Source organism: Ambystoma mexicanum, chromosome 4q, assembly GCF_040938575.1.
Source record: "Ambystoma mexicanum isolate Mex_15411 chromosome 4q, UKY_AmexF1_1, whole genome shotgun sequence".
In the NCBI taxonomy this organism is placed as follows: domain Eukaryota; kingdom Metazoa; phylum Chordata; class Amphibia; order Caudata; family Ambystomatidae; genus Ambystoma; species Ambystoma mexicanum.
Genome location: NC_090928.1, coordinates 1,121,306,485 through 1,121,327,842, shown reverse-complemented (window position 1 = coordinate 1,121,327,842; position 21,358 = coordinate 1,121,306,485). Strand labels below are relative to the sequence as shown.

The window sequence follows — 21,358 nt, the reverse complement described above, 5'->3', positions numbered from 1 at the left end:
CATGGCGTGGTGGGACAAGCGCTTGGTTAAACGGTCCTTTAACGTTTTGGGGTTAAAGAGCTTACAGGCTCGACAGTTCCCTTCAACGTGATCCTGAGGGAGACAAAGGTTGCACACCAGGTGCTTGTCAGCCCAAAGGAATTTTTTGTTGCACTTAGGGCAAAATTTAAAGGGGGTTCTATCCGTAACTGAAAGACACGGCAGCTAGGCGAGAATAATGTACTAAAAGAGGTAAATACATTCTGAAATGTCCTTCCCCCTCTCTCCCTACTGTGTGGGCCGAAGCCCAAATCGGCCTTCCAAGGCCAGACGGATCTGTCGATGGGAGTCTGCGACAGTCGTTTCTTCAGCGCTGTCGGATGTTCTCGATAGTCGGTGATGTAGAATACAAAGGATAGGAAGAGAAACTATCTCTAATTTGTATAAATCAATGGCGGTATGCTGAAAGGAGAACTCCGCGAAATAGCGTCTGTCTACGATGGCGGAAAAAAACAATCTGAGGGACCTCGACGCGTAAAGGACCATGGGTACAGTGGACGTCACACTAGGGATTGTATTACTGGCATGCCCTGTCGACGCCCATTTTCGAATTTTGAAAACAACAGCTGTAATACTCTGCAGCTTAACGGAAATCTATGTTAAGAAGGAAATCCCTTCAATTTCTCTGACAAGGAAAGCTGATGCCAGGCTGTCAGGATCATCTTGGTGATGTGATGTTGGAAGGAGAGCTCCTAGCTTTTATGTTCACGGTCTGATCCTGCCTCCCCAAAGTTCTTACCCACCGGCACAAACTCACAGATACCGAATGTCTTCTTTATCCCCCCTGGGTGACTCTCCCCAACTTTCTGCCACTGAGTCGGCTGCTCTCCCAGACATCACATTTGTACCTCCTGTCCACTTTGCTATACTGTCGTCAGGAATGAGGGGATGTCCCCGCCATTCCCTTATTTGGGTGACAAATACACCCAGCCTCTCACCTTCTTGTCGACAGCATTGATCCAAAGTATATTGTTCAGAGCTTGCTTTTCATTGTATAATGAGTCTTTGGTTGAGTGCTATATTTAATAACTGGTGAATGCAGCTTTTCTTTGGGAGCCTTTTTTCGATGACAGTTTTGACCGCCTTGCTCAAAATATATATGAATAGGTCAGTTTTCAAAGTGGTATCAATTCCCAGCAAGTTGTTTGTGAGGTTTTTACATTCGTCTAACCATTCTGCCCACCTGGACACACTGTGCTGGGATGAAGTTCATTCTAATGGGCTGGTTTCCATAATAACGCTTCTCTCTGAAAGGGGATATGACTGTTGGCTTGTTGCCTCTGATCACCTTCTGTGGTGGACATGGGGCTATGCAGGCTCCTTGTGGGGGTTTGGCCACTGGTACTGTGTGTGCGTTCTCCCTTTGGGGTCTTCTCACCATCTGGATCAGTGCTAGAGATCCTTATTAGATAGAATGGACATGGTGCTGCCACTGTAGTCATGTGCTTTGTTTCTTTGTTTTATTTTGATTTTCTTTCACTGTCTCTCGGGGCAGGTGATTGCACTCCCCTTGCTGGCAGTATTGTAGGACACGACACATCTTATCTGATGCAGTAGGAAGAATGACAGGAGGCAGCTGTGAGTTCTGGAAAATGAGACTAGTGGCTTAGGCAAGGAGTCAGAGCAAGGTATGATGGACAACGGAGTCGTAGACTACTACTCGATGCAAGTTGATCGCTGAGTGGTGAAGAATCACACAGTGCCCCTCTTTCTCGCCCTTTTTCTCACTCGTGGGGTTAGGCTGTAGGAGATACACATGTGCACTAGGAATCAACATCTTTCTACAGCATACTGGTCGGGCAGGCATCGGTGGTGTGATGTGCAGGGTGAGCATGGAACCAATGGTGTACCATTGGGATGCACAGGGTACAGGAGGAGTCCAGGATGTGCATGGGTCATTCCTCATTGGCAGGCATGGAAGCAGATCACAATAGCACCTGCTGCCAGGATCTTTTACCTGTCCTCCTTAACACAGAACTCATTATTATGATCCTCTTTTTGTTAAGGTTTAAAATCATTTATGACTGGAATCAACACGCATAGGCACACCATTTAACTTTTGTATACCTTTGAACCAATAGGTGTGTGAATGTCATTGCTTAAGAAATTGGGCGTGCTGGTGTTCAGGGGTGAGATAAGGTAGTGAGGCCTTTTGAACATTTCAAGATTTTCCTTAATTAGCTACATAGTCTGGAGCCTTGTCTAAAATGGCAGCAGGTTGGAGGAGATTGAGGATGTGAGGGGGAGGAGGGGCAGTTGATGAGGAGCGAGTCAATGCGTAGGCGGGAGCTCTGTGTATGAGAAACTAGGCCTAATGTTTTGGCACTGGGGTAGACACTGCCTTCATGGGAATTAGTAGCTACGGCAACAGGGTGGATTGAATGGTGGCTCCTTGGGGTCCAGGGACTGTGATTCTGATATTGCATGGAAAAACTGTTCCTGTAAGTAGGAGACTGAATAAGGAAAGGAGCAGGTCTCCTGTGGCTAGGGGTGTGGATTGCTTTATCGTCTAGATATGCAGAACTGGATCCCAATCTGGTGATGTCTTTAAATTGGAATGTGATCCAGGGCATCGGGGGGAACTGCAAGGAGGCTGTGCATGATTAAGGCCCTAATAAACAGGTGACTGTGCAGGATCAGGAGGACCTTGGCACCCCTACAAAAAAGCATTATTTGGTTATTGTAGCAAGTGGGGAAGAGGACACGAATGTTTGGAACATGCGGCTGATTAAGTTGCAGAATGTATTCGGATGAGAGTTAAACCACCTCGGTATACAAAGAAGATAGGAGGGGGAAAGCCTATGATTCTCAGCACAAATGTTGGCAAAAAGATGGGAATTGCAGCTTCAAGAAGTAGCGTGTATTCCTGTGGTGTGCACTGAGCAAAAAGGAGTGTCCTTTATGGTGTTCCATCCTGTACGGAGGACCTAAAATCCTGATAATGTGGCAGAAGGGAGAAGATTGGGTCGATGGAATGGTGAGGGTGTAGTGCCGTCTGCTACGATATTGGTAACCTTTAAATCTATGGTGATACAGGAGTATCTGCATATTGGATATTAAAATGTTCGGGTTGTGAAATATGTGCCCCTTTCATGCAGGTGTTTTTAAGTGTCATAGGATTGTGACCGGTGGTGATAGAGACATAAAGTTGTGCTAAATGCAGAGGTGCCCATGATATAAAGGAATGTTGCTTGAAAAAAAAGCCCATCTGTGCCAAATGTGGAGGGCATCATTTTGCTTTGCATAGAAATTGTCCTTTCTATATGCAGGAAGACCATGTCCAATCAGTGAGGATAACTTGTCGTGCGTTGCTGCGGTTGCAGAGGTTTAAGTAACACCTCAGGAGAATAGTGGTAAGGATCAACAAGTGAAAAAATGAGATACCCAGAGCTTCCTAAATGTGCTTCCTACGTTCAGCAACAGCTGGAAGAGAATGTTTTAGTAATGACAAACGAGATGGTTTACTCTTTATAAGTGAGGTCATTTATTGTTCCGATCAAACTCAGTAAGATTGAAAAAATGTTGGTAACAATATGGGGGCAGCGAAATTCGTGAACACTCTTGGATTCATAAGAGTTAATTCAAATGAAGTTTAGAGTAAGGGCGCTGTGAGTTCTGCACTGCACTTGTGTACTGAATCTGTCAGAAAAGTGGGCATGGAAGAGGGATTTGCATGTATGATATGAGAGGGCGTGCATCATACAGATAATTGGGGAAATGCCTCTATGATGGTATGAATCAATATGAAAATGAAGAAAAATGCAGCCCCGATGCTGGACAAAAAGAGTTCACTAGCTCAGGGATCTAGGGTGGATTTCGTGAAGATCAACCGCCTTTCAATGTTTACCCACATAGGTGAATGCAACAAACGTCCCCTATAACGTCCTCCATTTCCCCTTGCTACACGGTCCTGCTATACCCATTGATGACAGTAATGGAGGATGTGGCACGGCTTTTCCCTAGTTCCCCCCAGGCTACTGACAGGAGTCTGCTTGTCCCCACATCAGACCGAAGAAGTCAGGTGCTTGTATTCCCTGCAGCTATATGCGCAGATCAGCATCAGAGCCTGCATGTTGAGCCCACTAGCAGCATTTCTTAAAAGTTTGTAACTCTAACCTTAGAAAAAGTAATCAGGCTTCAGAGTCCTTTAGGGAAGAACCAGAATTTAGAGAACCCAACAGTAAATTCTCAGCAGATGCTAATCCCTCAGACCAAGCAGTTTTTCCAAGAGAGCTGATGACCTCCAGGAATTGAGTCTGCAGGCTTGAGTTTACGTAGACACTTCCAAGTGCCAACAAGTTCAGTCACAATGTTTCGATCTATAGCAGCCAAATGCCCATAGCAGTGCATTCCGGTCTGAAGGGAGAGAGTAAATCCCTTTTATCACATTCTGCTTTTCATTTCCTGCCACCACAAGTGGTTTCTAGAGGTCACCCGCAGGGACATCTCTCTACCCCATATGCCTTCTGCTAAGGGACACAACATATGCCAAGGATATAAGTGAGCAGTTACTGAATCCTGAAATGCCAAGAGGATAATTTAACAGTTACTGAATCCTGTTTTACATAGAGGATAATTTAACAGTTACTGAATCCTAACATGCCAAGAGCATAATTTACACTTACTGAATCCTGACATGCCAAGGGGACAATTTACAGTTACTGAATTCTGACACACCTTGGGGATCATTTAAAAGTTACTGAATCCTGAAAATGCAAGGGGATAATTTCCAGTTACTGAATCCTGACCTGCTAAGGGGCGCATTTAACAGTTACACAGTTACTGAATCCTGACATGCCAGGGTGGGTGCGGGCAAGGGTGCAGTCTGGCTGAGGGCTGTAAGAGAATTGGCTGTGATTCTCAAGCTTCTGTGCCGTTGCAGTGCTTGTTAGAGTGGAGAGAGCAATGCCCCTTTAAATTAACTGATTCCTGTTTAAAAACACTGTTTGGTGTGAAGCGCAGGCAAATGCAGACGTGCAGTCTAGTGTAAAGGGAGACGCGTGCCCTATAACGGTGATTTTTCCAAGTGCCGGGATTGAAGTGGACTTGGCACAGCACGGTCCCCTTTCCACAAGAGTCATGTCAGCTCTCGTGGTGAAGAATTCTCATTAGGACAACAGGACTGCAAGTGGAGGGAAACATTTCATCACGTCGCAATCGCCGAGCCCAAGACATGAAGAGGCACCAGGACCTCCCTGTGATGGTGAGTGAGCTGTTATGCAGCATGTCAGAATACAAAAAACTGGCTGAAAATGCTCATATTGTTGACTTTGATGCCCCCATTGAGTACTCTATCCCCCTGGCCCTCTTCTCTATCGATGTCACTGTAACGGCCAGTACGGTGTCCCTCTTAGAGGAAATGTAAGCATCAGACAGTACCAGTGGGGAGCACTTTTTCATGGACAATGAGCTGTGTCCACACTGCAATGATGAAGGGGTGAAGCCCTGTGGCACTGTGGAAACACTATCGATTCATTGCTGTCGGCTAGACCTAAAGAAACAACACCATCAAAACATTTACAGTGCTACCTGAATCGTCCGTAGCTCCCCAAAGTTCATAAGGAGATACGGTGGCTTTATTCTCTGCCCTGGCAGTATCGAAGGGTGCGGGTTCCAACAAAATAAATAGTATCTTTGAATTTCCTACGTACACAGCAAAATCGAAAGTTGACCTGCTCGGAACACAACCTATTACTAAACAGGCCAGATGTCCTCCACAGAGGATTTTTTAAAAACTCAAAAGACTACGGGCTGGCAACCAGCCGGCCTGGGATCTAATGATGGCCTTCTGAAACGCAGATTTATTTCACCGTACTCCAGCTCCAAATAAAATCATGGGGCTAGACTCACTGCCACTTAACAAAAAGCATGCAGGAGCAGTAGCTGATGCAGAGCTGTTGGAGAGCATGACCCTTACTGAACGGACACCCACCGCCTTACATAATTCAATGTCGACAGTGGAGCATGAACGCTCAGAACATTGCTCTTCTGTCGAGGACTTATTTACTGGGAGACCGGATGCCTCCGTGGGCGTTTGGGGAAGAGGATTGTTTACTAATGAGTGCCCTGCAGCACAATTGCCAGCTAAAGACCATGTTGATGGCGAGAAAAAGTTTGACCGCAATCACGGCGAGTCAGGGACCGTACCCAATGCAAACCGGGACCATTAAGACTGAAGCCATGAACATATTAGATCCAAACATTATTCAACCTTACGTTGATGATCCTAAACAGAAGAGCCCTTTACTTAACTAATAGTTGATCCAAACAACTTAATAAACAAATAAGGACACAAAATCCTCCAAGTCTTTTTGAGAAACTGGGTGCCCAAGTCAGAATCAAGAGATTGAGGACTAGTCATCAAGTGGATCTCCAGTAATAACAAATGGTAGAAGACCTCATCGCACAACTCTATCATTTAGAGTCAGTAACACATCCAAGACCCTCCTGACTACAACAGGTATTAACACCAGAACGTTGGTGGTTTTATCTGTCACTTTGGCTCCCTTCATAAAACTGCGCGAGTGTTTAAGTGGTCAGTTAAAAGATCAAATGACTCTCATAGCGACGTTGCACTGTAAGATGTTATTTGTGGAGGGTTTTGCCACTGCAGTTCAAGGAAAATATTCAATATTTTCAAGGAAAAAACAACAAAACCATCACCTGATTATTCAACATCAGAAGTAGTATTACAAATTCTTTGCGTAACTAGAAGATTTAAATCCAACGATTCATGCACATTTTTAAGAAACCTCGTCCTCCTTGACAGTCCAAACCATAGTTCAAAAAACAAAATTAAAGTTAACAAAGAAGCACAGAAGGACGTCAACCAGGAAGCAGAGAACAGAACCTTCCATGACCGGCAACAGTTGGTTTTCCAGCACAACAAATCGAGAGACAGCCTGCTAAATATTTCAACATATACAATTACAGCATAGCCCCTCACTCAAGGGTAAATTGGCCAACGTCAATGATTGGTCCCCACGGTGACCAGCAGAGGCTGAGTAACACTCTAGTGCTCCAATGCCTGGATTAGAACCGTTTGGTGGGGAACTGGGAACTAAGGTTACAGAACGTACACAGGGAGATACATCAAGATGTTAACACTGAAGGGGCGAATGAGGAGAATTACCAGTGGGTGATAATCAAGGCAAACACCAGATTCTTCCAAACCTTAGACCAGAGGCGTTTGCTCTTGAAAATGAAGCCCAACCAAGTCATCCCTGACCATAAAGAACTGAACCTGGGGGGGGATAATTGACGTGAAAAGAAAATAAATCCAACTTGATGTGAACTCTGATAAAAGGAAATGCATGTTATTGGAATGAATATTACATCGCGATGACGGCTTGGTAATGGATAGAGTCAATATGTTGAGGCTCTTATACCACATTCCAAGATCACGCTGAAGAAAATGAACAATCTTGCAACGGTTGAATCTTTGGAAGAGAGTCGTCTTGCTAAGGTTGCCATCCACTTTACCTCTAGTTTCATAAATCAGACAAAAGTAGAAGAGGCAAACCTTCTGTTACCTTTGGGTTTTGATTTGGTGGAGGCACCTTTTGAATCTTCAGCCCCAAGTAAATGGTCAAGGGACAAACATAGAACCCACTTAAGGGGAAAAAAGACCAACTCGAGGGAGGAAAAGGACTCACCCCTATATCAGTTTATAAAAAGACTACTTTTGGGCTGCAACAGTTGACCGGACTCTGTAGATTCCCCAAAAACTCACTTTACAATTACAATCGGAGGGAATGATGATCGTACCAGGATGGTGGTAATGCCACAGGACAAACGATCTGACATGGAGCAGAAAGTGTCCTGAAAATGGTTAGCAGATGCGCTGGTATTGAAAAAAAGAAAAGACTAACAAAATCACCTGAAGCTAGCGAAAGGTCTAGTTCTGGGATGCTGGAACACGAGAGGCTTTAGACATTTATTTGGTAATAATTCATCAAAACTTGAGCTCTTCGGCATAGTCTGTCTCCAAGAAACATGGTTGCAAACACCCCGACTTTTGGATGGTTTTACAATACACTTGAATCTGGGTTTAAAAGGGCCCAAGGGTAGACCTGTATCTGGCCTACTTACAGCTGTTAAGAATGGAAGGGGCCTGGAAGTAATGGCGACACACCATCTCAACGCCTATGCTCAAGTCCTGCTGATCCGTAACAGTTGTGTAAGATCTAATCCGCCAGAATGGTTGATTTTGTTTAACTTTTTCTGGAACACAGTGAGAATAGAGGACTAAACTTTATCTTGCACTATTATGGGTATAATAGACAAATCCTATGAATTGTTACCAGATCCTATAATAATGATCTGGGGTGAACTGAATATGCAGTGTTTGGATCACAATAACAGCTTATTAAGGGAAGACACCATAGGTTCTGCCTGAATGGAAGATTTGAGTCTCAGGAGCCGAAATCTTGTAAATGACCAAACTAAGGGTGACATTCCAGTGTGTGCCAAATGGAAAAAGGGTACACAAAGTAAAATAGCTTACATTTTTGTATCTAGTAGTTTCCTCCCGTGGGCATTGACATTGGAGGTAATCCCCACTGTATATAGCGATCACAACATCGTAAAAATGGCCTGTGTTTTACAACATGGGACAAGACTCCTGAGACTTATTCCACTATGGTTGATGTTTATTTAGGAAGAAACATGTTAACTATGAATCCTTCTAGTTTAATCTTGTTGACCGAGAGATTCTCAAACCATATGGAAAAGACATCAAATTGTCTCCCTCAGACGATATTAGATTACCCTAGGTTTTTAATGGATTTTGTGGAGTTTCGGAAATCGGGTATGATTTTCCCATGAACAATCATATAATGTGGAATTGGTGAATATTAAAAGGAAATCGAAATCTAATTTAAAGAAATTGAAGGTAGGGAGGCCTCTGGCTTTACAGAAGCGCCAACAAAAGATTAAACAGCAGTACAGAAATTGGAAGAGATGGCGCAAAAGCGCGATGTTGCAAGGACACGCATAAAACATGCTGCAAAAGCGTGCAAGAAAAAGAACAGGATACATATGGCAGTTAATAAATGCGCTTAACGTATCCCAGCAAGCATTACAAATTAACGTGGTAACAGAAGCACACCGTGTTCAACATTTCACCTTTTCATCTGCCAAAAAGTGAGTGAAAACCCAAGTCTAGATAATGAGACCTCTGGAGAATGGGCATTTCCGACTGATGGAGAGGACATTGTAGCTTTGATAATTAAGGCTAGTAACTCCTGGGCCTCTGGGCCAGACAGGCTGACCAAGGCCATGTTAAATAAGGATCCCGAATTGTGGCCGACATTTTTGTGGAAATTCTTTGCGCAGATAAAAAAAAGAAAAAGAATAGTGCACTCTTGGAAGTCAAATATTTGCTGCAATCATTCTGAAGGGGCTTTCAAGAATGGTAATAGAATCAGGCCACTATGATGCCCTCCAGTCTGGTAAAAGAGGTGGGCACATCTCTAAACGTGTTCTTGATTAACATTGTGAAGACTTGCATAATGAGAAATAAAACCAAATTGTACCTGGCGTTCAGAGAGCTGGCAAAAGCCTTTGACACAATGGATAGAAACCATCTTTGGACCAAGGTAAATAGTTGGGCTTGTCTGAGGGACCTTGTGGATTAACATTCAGAAACCTCCCCGAAATATTCGACACAAGGGGATTACTCTCACGTTCTCTATTAAACCGGAAAAGGGTCTCAAACAGGGCTGTCCGCTTGCGCCAGCCCTTTTTAACTTATTCATTACTGATTGGAAAGAAACTTTGAACAAGGCCAGGAGTTTTCCACCTTGTATCGACAGGAAGCTTACAGATAGACTGACGTACACGGGTGATTTGGTCCTCATTGATTAAACACCTATTGGGCGGCAACGTCAATTAAGCGCTCTGCAGGACTACGTCGACCAAAACGGTTTGAAGATCAACGCATCCAAATCCAGAACACTAACTTTACAGTTGGTTAAGGGAAACAGATGTACTTGAATTTCCTGGTATTCAAACTACGAGAGCCTTATGAGCGTTGATTCAGTCTAAACACCAGCCTGAAAGACAGTGCACAGTAAGCCATTTTGAGAGTAAAAGCTAGAGGTTTTAGCCCAGGGACAGCGATTACTGAAAAAATGTTCTCGCTCTCTCCTGTTATCTCTATCGCATGAAGGTCATCCCCATATTAACTTATGGTGCAGAAGCCTTTTGCCCCCTCTGGAAATGTATGGTCGGTCCTCGAAGGCCTTTTCAGGGAAAAGTTTCTCAGTATTCCCAATTGCATACCGATCCAAATTCTAGGGTTAGAACTTGGTTTAATTTCACTGTATATAATGGTTATATGGAAAAGCTTGGCAATATACCGTAAATGTATACTGGCAAACCATGTAAGAGGATCTGGAATGATAAAAGGAGCCATCTTCAATCAAAGTGAGCGTATTCTGGATGAGTGGAAGAGGGTTTGTCGTGAAATTATGGCAAATTTGGGCAGCACGTAGGAGACCTTATTGTCCAACCCTACAGCTGTAAAGCACACATTTTGGAGAAAGACTGGATAGAGGTGCAAGATCAAAGACACGTATATACATTGTATGTCCAACCCTATCCAGAAGCTAGGCAATGGAACACTCTTCTCAAATATCCATCTCCATTTCGAAATTGCTTTTATCGAGCACAATACATGCAATTCCGTTTAGACCTCTATCCAACTAAAAAAGTGTTAGCAGTGCGAAATCGACACAGTGACAAAGATGTGACATGCAGACTCTGCAAAACTAAGAATGTCAAAGAATCCCTCCGACTTCTCCTATACTATGGCCTTAACTGAAACAAGATCAAGATTTTTGTAACCCCAGATGAGTGGTGTACATTTTTTATGTGTGGGGAACAGATATTTTGGCCCTGATCCATGTTTTAAAGGAAGTGTTTAAATTATTTGAATAACATTCAGGAAGTGAAGATACGACAAGAAGATGATGGGATAGCAGTCTTGATGGTTCTTTTATATTTTGTACATGAAATTATATGTGATGTATTAATGTTGTAATAATGGTGAAAGGTGTAAGTTAAGCCAACCAACAAATTAAATAATAAAAAATAAAAAATACTGACATGTCAGGGGGATAATTTAACAGTTCACGAATCCTGACAATTTCACAGTTACAGAATCTGAAATGCCAGTTGCAAAAGAATTGTTAGGAGGGAAACAAAGAAATAGGAAAAGAGTGTTTAACTTTTCAATGTCAGCTGTATTTATATTCAGAGCTGCACTAACATGTTTGTGGAACCCCCTGCAACCTCATATTAACCCCAAGCCCCACCCTCGAACCCTAAACAAACACTATCATTGTTCCCAAACTTACTATCTGTACCTTATTTTCAAAATATATATTGTAGGCACATTTTTTAGGCAATGAATATTTGGCACTGAAATATGTGTGTAATGAATATTCTGCAATGAAATCACTGGTTAGCGGCTACTTCACTCATAAAGTTCCCATGGGCCGATGTGTATCTGCATCGCTCCCGCAGTGACACCTCGGCCGTCTCTCCCTGTGACCTTATGGAATATCGTCTAGGCTCCACAATCACGAGATATTGGTCTACCTGGAGGCTGGGTTTTGTGTACATTAGCATTGGTGAGTGACCATTGTATAGGGAAAGTGCTTGAATATTATGTACAAGTGCAGCATTAATAATTTCCCTGGTCCAACACTGCTCGAGAATGTGTTTTGATGCTTGGGCTATTGGAAAGATCACTCAAATTTAAAATAAAGGGCGATTTGAGCGATCAATTAGAGTTTGAAGGGGACAAGCAGGGAAAGAGGGAACATATCAATAGACTCTGGAAAGCAAACAAGCAAAGTCATGTTTCAAAAGAGCAAACAAAGCGCATTACCATGACCAAGTCCCTTATTAAAAACCTTCATCCTCATATAGCAAGTACATGGCTAACGTTCACTGAGCATAGGGGTAGGTAAAGAAATAGCGGTGTACTTACTCCAACCTTACCGGATTGTTACTATTCAAAGCCTTATCAAACAGCCAGCGGAAAAAGAAAGCCAGGCTAAAAAAGAGAAATGAACACTGTTAAGGTGAGCAATCCTTTACAGAATTATTATTTTTTTTTAACATTGTGTTAGGCTTCATAAACGTGGATTGTTTCAAACGTAGCATTACATGAATATTCATTGTGGTTGCAAACATTATAACAATTTAAGCTCATCAGTTATACACATAGAAGTAGTCACCCTGTACATAACTCCAGCTGTGAGAACTCATAGGGGCTTCATTACCCCAAAGACCTCGAGTTCATTGAAACTTTGCTTCAAGGTGGAGGAGCAGGGAAATATTTGAATTTAGAATGTTACCCCTTGCGAGTACTGTACTTTGCTTAGTATGCAAAGAAGCCCTCCAGGCTCACTCTGCGTGTCCTATGCATGAGTGGAAACCGAATTTGAAGCCTCCCCCAGTCCAGCCGCTACCTTCTCATGTTCCGTCCTCATAGGACATGCCTACATGCAACCTTGCACACCTTGGAAGAGATGGGCAGTGAAATGCAGAGTTCTTGATTGCATAGGGGCCATGATTTAGACCCATCATCATACAGTTCACATAGGCCATCATCCCTGCATTTAAGTCAAATTATTTTGTTAGAGTGACATATTTGTTTGACAATGATTCTCCCACCAGAGTCCTTCTAAGATCACCTTAACAGTAAATGGCTTGCCACTGAGACCATGAAATTCCCAAATGCCTGCAGGCATTCACATAATATTTTATAAATTGAACTGTTCTGTCGTGAGGTCACTGTGCTGTTTGTACATCTGCACATCTACATCTTCTAGTAGCAGCCTCACCAATCAGCAGCATTGTTAACAGGGTGAGGCGGGCATGCGTGTGGTCGTTAGTAGGAATACAAAGCGTTGGGGCAGGAGGACAAAACAAGTGGCACATGCTCTGGGCCTGGGGAACTCATGGCTTACCAATGGAAAAGGGGGGTTAATGTGGAGCTGGAATGGAGGCATGTGGCCCCAGCCTCTCCTCCATTCTTCTCTATCAATTTACCACCACCAGGAGAGTGGGTACGCTTCTCTGCCCCTCCTGGCTGTCTATATGACAGCAGAGTTGCACTCATTGAAGTCAGCGTTTTAGGAACAACATGTGCAGGTTTCCATGCAGCCAGGATCAGCATAGAAAGTTGGTTGGAAAGAGCAATTGTTAAAAGAAAAGGATACAAAGTAGCCGAGTGGTCCTGCAAGAAGAAGTCACACATTTGAAGGTCTCTGTGAAATGTTCTGAACAGCTGAAAGATATTACAAAGCGGAGCTCAAAGGAGAGAAAGTTGAGTAAGAGGAAAATTAAATATGTGAATTGTAAAATATGCCACAAGGACAAAAGTAAAATATAAGTATTTTGGAAAAGGCCAAGAAGACAAGTGAAAAAGAATAAGAAATACAAGTACAAAGAGGCATTAGTGCTGCAAGAGAAGATTGTGAATTGAAGGAATATTGAAAGAGAGGTCGAAGTGGTCATGCAGAAGTCTATGTACATTCCTTGCAGTTTCGAAATTCTTCGACAGTAGTAAAAGATCTTAGATAAAATGTGGGGAAGGGAACCCCCTGAAGAACAAGACAGGCTTGAGCCCGGCAGAGAGATGCCTGTGCAGAACTGTATGAAATTGTGTAATAAAGTGAAACCAGACAGGTGCGAGCCCGGCAGAGGGAAGCCTGTGCAGAACTGTGAGGAATTGAGAGCATTTGAACTGAATATTGGTGACAAGGCACGTGAAACCTAAGGAAGTGATTGAAGTACCAGAAGTTGAAAGCCTAAGATTGAACTGTTGAACTGCACCAGTAAGCCAAAGTGTGCAAGGTTGATACAACTGCGCCAACCACCTATCCTTTGTTTATTATGAGACTCTCTAGAACCTGTGGGGTTGAACCTGGGGAAGGGAGTTGGTTCTAATGCCATTCTGATATTTCTTTTTGACACACTATTTTCCTTTTTGTATTCCCTGAACACATTGGTTATCTTGAGAAGGAGGACAATGTTAGGTTTTCTTAGTATAGGCCTTTTTATTTTGACCAGAATGACCTGGACGTATTGGTTATTGTTTAATGGTAGCTATTACTCCAATTTTTGAGTTAGGGCCAGTTTGGAATTCTACCATCCCAAGAAAATTTGCAAAACAAGGTTTTTGAAATGTGTATCCATTGTGTCTGTGTCTACTGTCTACTGCTCGATACCATGCCTTCCTAACAGCACGTATAGTGTTAAGTGCAGAAACAGGGTGCTAAAATGAGGACATTAACTCCTCACTTGAGCAATACAAGAAAGAAATTGAATTCAGACGGACACCTTGGACTACTCCCAGGACATTGTTTATACGTGGCAGGAATTCTATTCAAACATACCACAACGCCCAAACAGGCCACAACCAGAAACGACAAGACGGACACAAGTGAGGTCAGCAGTGAGATACCATCAAGTGGAGAAGAAAGAACCAGAGGGGCTGGCAAAACAAGAGCACAGCCAACGACCACTAACGTAAGGAGTGGTATTTTACACAACTCTCAAGAAGCCACCACATCCTCTACAGTTGCTCAGTCTTTTTTAGACAGAAGACCACCAGAAGAGGTATTAAGAAACCTTAGACCAAGGAACAAACAACCCAACACCTAGTAGTCAACATTTCATCTAAACAACTGTCACAAAGCCAATTAGAAGTACTCAATTTGGGGCTCTCTTTTACACCTACCCAGAATACCACTCATCTGGAAGAACGCGTGAATCTCTACAGACTGATGAGGAAAATGAAGTTGAAGGTCTTTTTTTCCACACAATTACCAGTGGAACAACACACTACATCTGAATTCCTGGAGATTAAACCCAAAAGCGCATTTGATCCACCCATACAGAATACTACACTGAAGCTTTTTGAAAAACAAATGTTGAATCAATTTTAAAAAATTAACTACGACAAAACAAATAAGTACAATATTAGGAAACATCAGAGCAAAATTATCAAAGATTAGGCTGAAGACGCTAACCCTTAAACCTGCTGATAAGGGAGGGGCAATTGTGGTCATGGACACCAGCTTTTACAATGAGCAATGCATTGCACTTCTGAGTGACAGACACCTACATTCCCATTAACGAAGACCCTACCACGAGAATTCTGACGATGATAGAATCCACATTGGACAAAGCCCTTGAAAATGATTGGATTACTCTAAAGACAAAGACATATTTACTTAAAACTCATCCCATCACACCAGTTTTCTATGGACTGCCAAAAATCCATAAACAGTTAAACAGACCACCACTAAGACCCATTGTAGCTGGCACAGACAGTGTATTTGACCCCTTGGCAATTTATGTGGATCAAGTCCTACAACCAATAGTACAGAAGACCAACACCTACCTTCGAGACACGACCCACTTCCTTAACAGCATTGGCACCATAAGGAATTTGCAAATAAATGACATCTTGGTAACATTTGACGTACAAAGCCTATATACCTCTATTCCACATGATAAAGGCACTGAGGCATTGGAATGGGCACTATTGAAAGAAAATGACTGTCTAGCTGAAAAACCGTTCATATTAGAATTAGCCAAAATCATCTTACACAACAACTTTTTTAGATTTAATAACCAGTTCAATCTACAGGCTTCAGGCACCTCAATGGGCTCTGCCATGGCCCCTGCCTATGCGAACCTGTTCATGCATTACTTGGAATCACAACACATCACTACCCATGAAGAATGGGGACCAAGACTGATATGTTGGATGAGGTACATCAATGACGTCTTTGTGATCTGGCGAGAGGACAAGACATCACTAGATAGATTTCTAGTGTATATCAATTCAGTCAACAACAGGATAAAATTCACAATGGAAATAGGCACTCCGAAAATTCATTATTTAGATGTGGAACTCGAACTGATTGATGGGAAAATCATTACAAATGTATTTACAAAACCTACTGATGTCAACAACAGCCTACATTATAGAAGTTCACACCCAAAACATCTGAAAAATAATCTTCCCTACAGTCAACTTCTACGGGCAAAAAGAATAACATCATTGGATGCCACACTGACAATTGAAATAGGAAAAATGGAGGCCAAATACTCAGAGAGGATATCCAGTAACGTGATATCGGCAGCCAAAGCAAGAACCTCCCTCATAGCAAGGGAAGAACTACTGAAGAAAGTTCCAGAGAAAAAAAGACATCCCATTTCTATATTCCCTAAAATACTCCAGTCAAAGCCATCAAATTACTCGGCTCATTAGAAAAAATTGAAGGATAATACAATTGGATCCAGAATTAAAAGACCTCTTTCCAGAACCACCCCTTATCGCCTATAAAAGAGGGAAGAACCTCAGAGATGTATTGGTGAAAGCAGAACGCATTCAGGATCAAAGACAGAGGGTGTTACAAACCAAGAAGATGGGAACATTTGCATGCCTACACTGCAACAACTGCAATAACATCACAAAGGGTGATTATGTGAGACATCCCCGAACAGGCGCCAAAATTAAACTTCACCAATACGCAACCTGTGACACCAAATCAGTAATCTATGCCTTGAGCTGCCCATGTGGCATCTATTATGTAGGCCAAACCAAACGGAAGATGAAAGAGAGATGCAACGAACATAAAAGTAACATCCGAACTAGGAAAGAAAGATCACCAGTAGCGCGATACTTCTGGGAAAAAAACACACTGTAGCCCAACTGAGATACCAAATGTTAGAGGTAGTACACAAAGAGCCCCAAGAGGGGGAAACCACAGGAAAAAGATGGACCAACGAGAGTTGTATTGGATAGATAAATTGGACAGCATGTGCCCTTATGGAATGAACAAAGACTTCCACCTAGGAGCATTCTTATGAAAAGATTATACACTGCCTACATCTTTATGCAAGTTCAATAATAACCACACCCTACATCTCACCTCTTTAAGATGATTTTGAGGGATAGTGATCACAATCATCATAATAACAGGTAGAATAAACCAATCTGGCACACATTGAATATGGACTAACATCCAGATGAGTACAGAGATAATAAATAAATAAATGAGTACTAATGTTTGGTTCAATGAGAATGGTAGATCTCTTTGTACCAACTGGAATAGTGGAGTAACAAATGAAAATAAGAGTGCTGTTGATGTATGTTCAAAATATACTTAGTGTGCCCACAACATCAGACTTGGTATGTTTTCTGTAACAAGGTGGTAATATTGTAAACAAGATGTTTTGTGCAATGAAATTAGATTCCATCTGCCAAAATACCCAGGAAAGTGTGGTTAAACTTACATGTCACATATAGCAGATTATGTGTTTTTTTCTTTTTAATATGTATGTACGGTGGAATGAAAATAGTGTTCTTCACTAGGGTAGAACACGCGCATCCCAACAGACTTAGATTGTGAGCAGAAGTGCCCCTAGGAGTAACTTCGTCATTCACAACTTGATATATCTAACATGTGTTCTTTCCGACTTCCAATAGAAATTAGTAAATATTTTACACACAACAGAGTATTCTTACCCTCGGCCAAGATACACCATTTATTCATACCTCTATCATGACCTACATCTCGCATTTCACCTACACAGGTGAATGGAGATGACGACGGGATGCCGTGGGAGCGTCACGGAATGACGTCAGATGTCTACATCTGACGTCATCACATTGACGTCCACCGGCGTCCCGCGTTGTACAAACTAACGGGCCGCCCGCAGCTGTGCACACCTCGCGGTTTGCCTCCCGGGAGACCTGTCTAACGCAAGAAAGGTAAGAATCCATCTTGGACATCCTCCAGCTCTTTTACCATTTTATTTTCATTTATTTTTTACCATTTCCTTGCAAACGGAGAGAACAGGAGGGTTCATGTAATCCTCTTGTTTTTACCTATAGATACCCGCTGAAGTCTTTTTGACTTTTAACTACAAGCTCCTCATAGATAATGAATCGTGGTCATCCACCCGTTAAAGAATGTGCACACCTCTCCTTCCCGCAGGGGTGAGTTCACACTATTATGTGCATACTAATCTTTACGCTCATTTCTAGAAGATGTTAAAATGAGAATTTTTTTTTCTAAAGATTAAGTTGACCACCAATTAAAGCCACATCATGAATAGGAAGCATGACATATGTTGGTTGCAGATCTTTAGCAGAATCTGAATTTCTCTCTAGAGAGTCTCTTTGAATGCATAATTTGCACTCCAATGACAGCCTTTTTGTACATATACACTATTATATGTATTACCCAGAGATTCTCACCAGATTCCAATTCCTCTCTGTAGGATCCCAAATTCCAGCGACCCCATTCATTTCCCTGGAGCAGTTCACTACACTTTTCAGTGAAATCATCACTAAAACTGAATTCTGTCATAAATCCGATGAGAGGTAGGGAGATCTCTATTTAAAATTTAAAACTAAAACCACAGATTTCCATTTTGTTTCATGTACTAAAATTATCCCTATTCTCTGTAATTTTCTCTCTAGTCGGAAACAGACAGTCCACAAGACCTTTTTGGATCTGGAACTTGTACAATTGTTAAAACTGTTAGTAATTGAGAATTTTGCTCCTGAAGAAGGGAATTTACTTCCCGAAACGCGTTGAGCCACTTGAACAGTAGTCAGGCCTCTACTGTACCTAAGATGTATGTTTTACTTGTTGTGAGAAATGTCACTACATGAAGAACAACATTGCATAATATTGTTGAATATAGAATGGCATGTAGTAATAAAATTGACTCTGTCTGTTGAAATTGATAATCAATCGAGAATTATTATTGTTATTTGCCTAGACTAAGAAAGGATCCAAGGAAATATTTTCTAAGTATAGACTACTACAAAAAACTTTTATAGTGTTTCTCTGGGGGGACAGCCTTATGCTCCAACCTAGATACTTCACTTTACCTTACTAACAGAAATTACTACAGTATACACATAGAACACTGAAGCATATTACCACGAGTTGGACATAACTATAAGTCATAACCTACTGATTGCCTTTGGCATTGACCCGAGTGTGCAGGGGACGCGAGTGTTCCACAGCCCGTGGACTCTTTTTTCCTGAACATTGTTCATGTAAAATGATTTTTAGTCATCGTTAATTACACATGATAAAAGATAAAAGTGGGGCTGATGTAGTGATGTTAGCTGAGTGAGGTAATACACTTTAAGGAAAAGGGGATACATTACAATGTATTTCAGCTTGCATTGGTTTTGCGCAGCAGTGTCCTGTTGCTCTACAAAGGTGATAATATACTCGAGGGTAATTCCCTACTCTGTCAAGGACTGGGATATCAATAAGGCAAAAAACGGAAAAGTGTCCTGACAGGTTCACTAAACATACATATAAATTAAATATATAGTAGTCTCCTCAATATCAAGGGCATAGCTCGAAGAGTCTGTCTCTTACTCAACTCGAGTTACTTAGAGAGTCCTGACATGGACTTCCTATATATCTGAAGAAGCTCCTAGGTATGTGTTTATTATTAACATGTCCACCTAAATCTTCATCGTGGTCTTTTGAGATCTTACGAATCCACAGATTCTCATTTCTGTTTAAGAATTTTACAAAAATATATTTTTTATTTCTCACAGGCAAGGTCTGTAAATTACCAAGCACAATTGGCTCAAGAAAAATTCCAAAGCAAGCACAATATATACAAATGGAGAAAACAAGTATCCATAATAATATACACAGTTTTTCATACAAAATCAGAATGCAATTATTCAAAACATTTGAAAAGGGTTCAAAAATCAATCAAATCCACACAATGTGAATGTTGAACACAATTAGCCCCCTCTTGGAGGTTGAAACCATCTACAGCTACATTTTAAATTCTCAGTTCAGCTGGGGCCATTTCCAATTACTGACTAAACTCGGGGTCTACGTGTGGCACCAGGGTAGATCTTGGCGGTGTCGTACTCGTACGTGTCTAAATCAAAGAGAACAAGTAATCTATGTTTCGGCGGAGTAGGCAATCCCGCCTTCCTCAGGACCAGTAGAATTCATGACCCCTAAGGTACAGAAAAAATAATAAAAGGAAAAAAGAAAAACATAATCCCAATAAGAATCTCGGAATCACAATCTAAATAGCACAAAATAATGTGAATCCCATGACGCTTTGGGCATGCAACTACAAATCCCACAAGGCATTGGGCTCATAAGTCTGTGTAGGCAAAAAGGTGAATAAGATATAATCCCCCTTTAGACAAAGCCTATAGGAAACAGTTGCCTCTGTGCATAGAAAAGGATAAAATAGAGTAAAAACCAATGTAAAACCATTAGTAGTGTGTAGATAAACACAGATATATCATGTAGAGAGCGAAAACACTCAGCCACTAAATGGGTTAAGTGAAGCTATGAGTTACAGCCAGAAAATGGTAAAGATGGTAAAAAGATTTTGAAAAAAAGAGATTTCCAATGCACAACACCGTGTGTGTGTATGCACTTATGTAAAAAGTACACCAATGAATGGTAAAAACCAAAGGTAAACACTCACACACGGCTAAAGCTTAGGACATAACTTGCCACTTGTTGTAAAGTCAGTGGGATATGTAGCACGCATGCATCAACAGGCGTTTCTATTCAAAGAACAAAATGAGGTAAATATTTAAGGGTCAGCATAAACATCATGATAAAAAGGCATATTGCCAACAAACATGAGCTGGGTCTTGTCAGCTCACCCGCATCGTTATGTGTGGGCCGGCCGCCGTTGCGGCCGCTACGTTAGGACGTCCAGGACGTGACGTCAGGGGAAGGGGGGGCGGGAAGGGAAGTTCGGCAGTTGCCGCTGTAAAGGAATAAAGTGAGGTTATCCAGCACCCCGGCTCCCGCGTATAATTGCCGCGAGGCCCGCGTGCGCGCGTGTTGCGCACCTACAGTCCGCGGCCGCTCATCGGCCTGACAATGGCGACGAGATAACACGGCCCACGTGTGCCGTAGGGAGGCCTGCAATCGTGCAGCTCGGCGAGTCGGCGCACCTCCACGACGCGTGACAGCTGGGAGCTGCCAACAGCCGACGGCGGCGCCGGAACACACGAGCAGACGCACCCCACAACCACAGCAGGGGTGCGGAACCGGCAGACTCTGCCCCACAATCACGGCAGAGACACCGGAACGGCTAGCACAGCATCACAGCCTCATCAGGGTGCAGGACCAGCAGGCACAGCCCCACAGCTACAAAAGAGGTGCAGGCACACCCCACCGCTAAAAGCACACCGGTCGGCGGCAAGCGGGTAAGATGTCAGATACCGCCAGCACGCCTGCCTCATCCACAGGAGGGGCAA

General features: G+C 42.4%; 1 protein-coding gene across 3 annotated transcripts in view; it reads right to left on the bottom strand.

Annotated features, from left to right (window-relative positions):
• TMEM63A (transmembrane protein 63A) overlaps positions 1–21,358 on the bottom strand; it is a 778,572-nt gene that overhangs the window by 153,398 nt on the left and 603,816 nt on the right. For all 3 annotated transcript variants that reach the window (XM_069608694.1, XM_069608696.1, XM_069608695.1), the window contains exon 17: positions 12,038–12,103. In XM_069608694.1, coding sequence (XP_069464795.1) covers positions 12,038–12,103 — 66 coding nt within the window. The remainder of the gene's footprint in view (positions 1–12,037; positions 12,104–21,358) is intronic.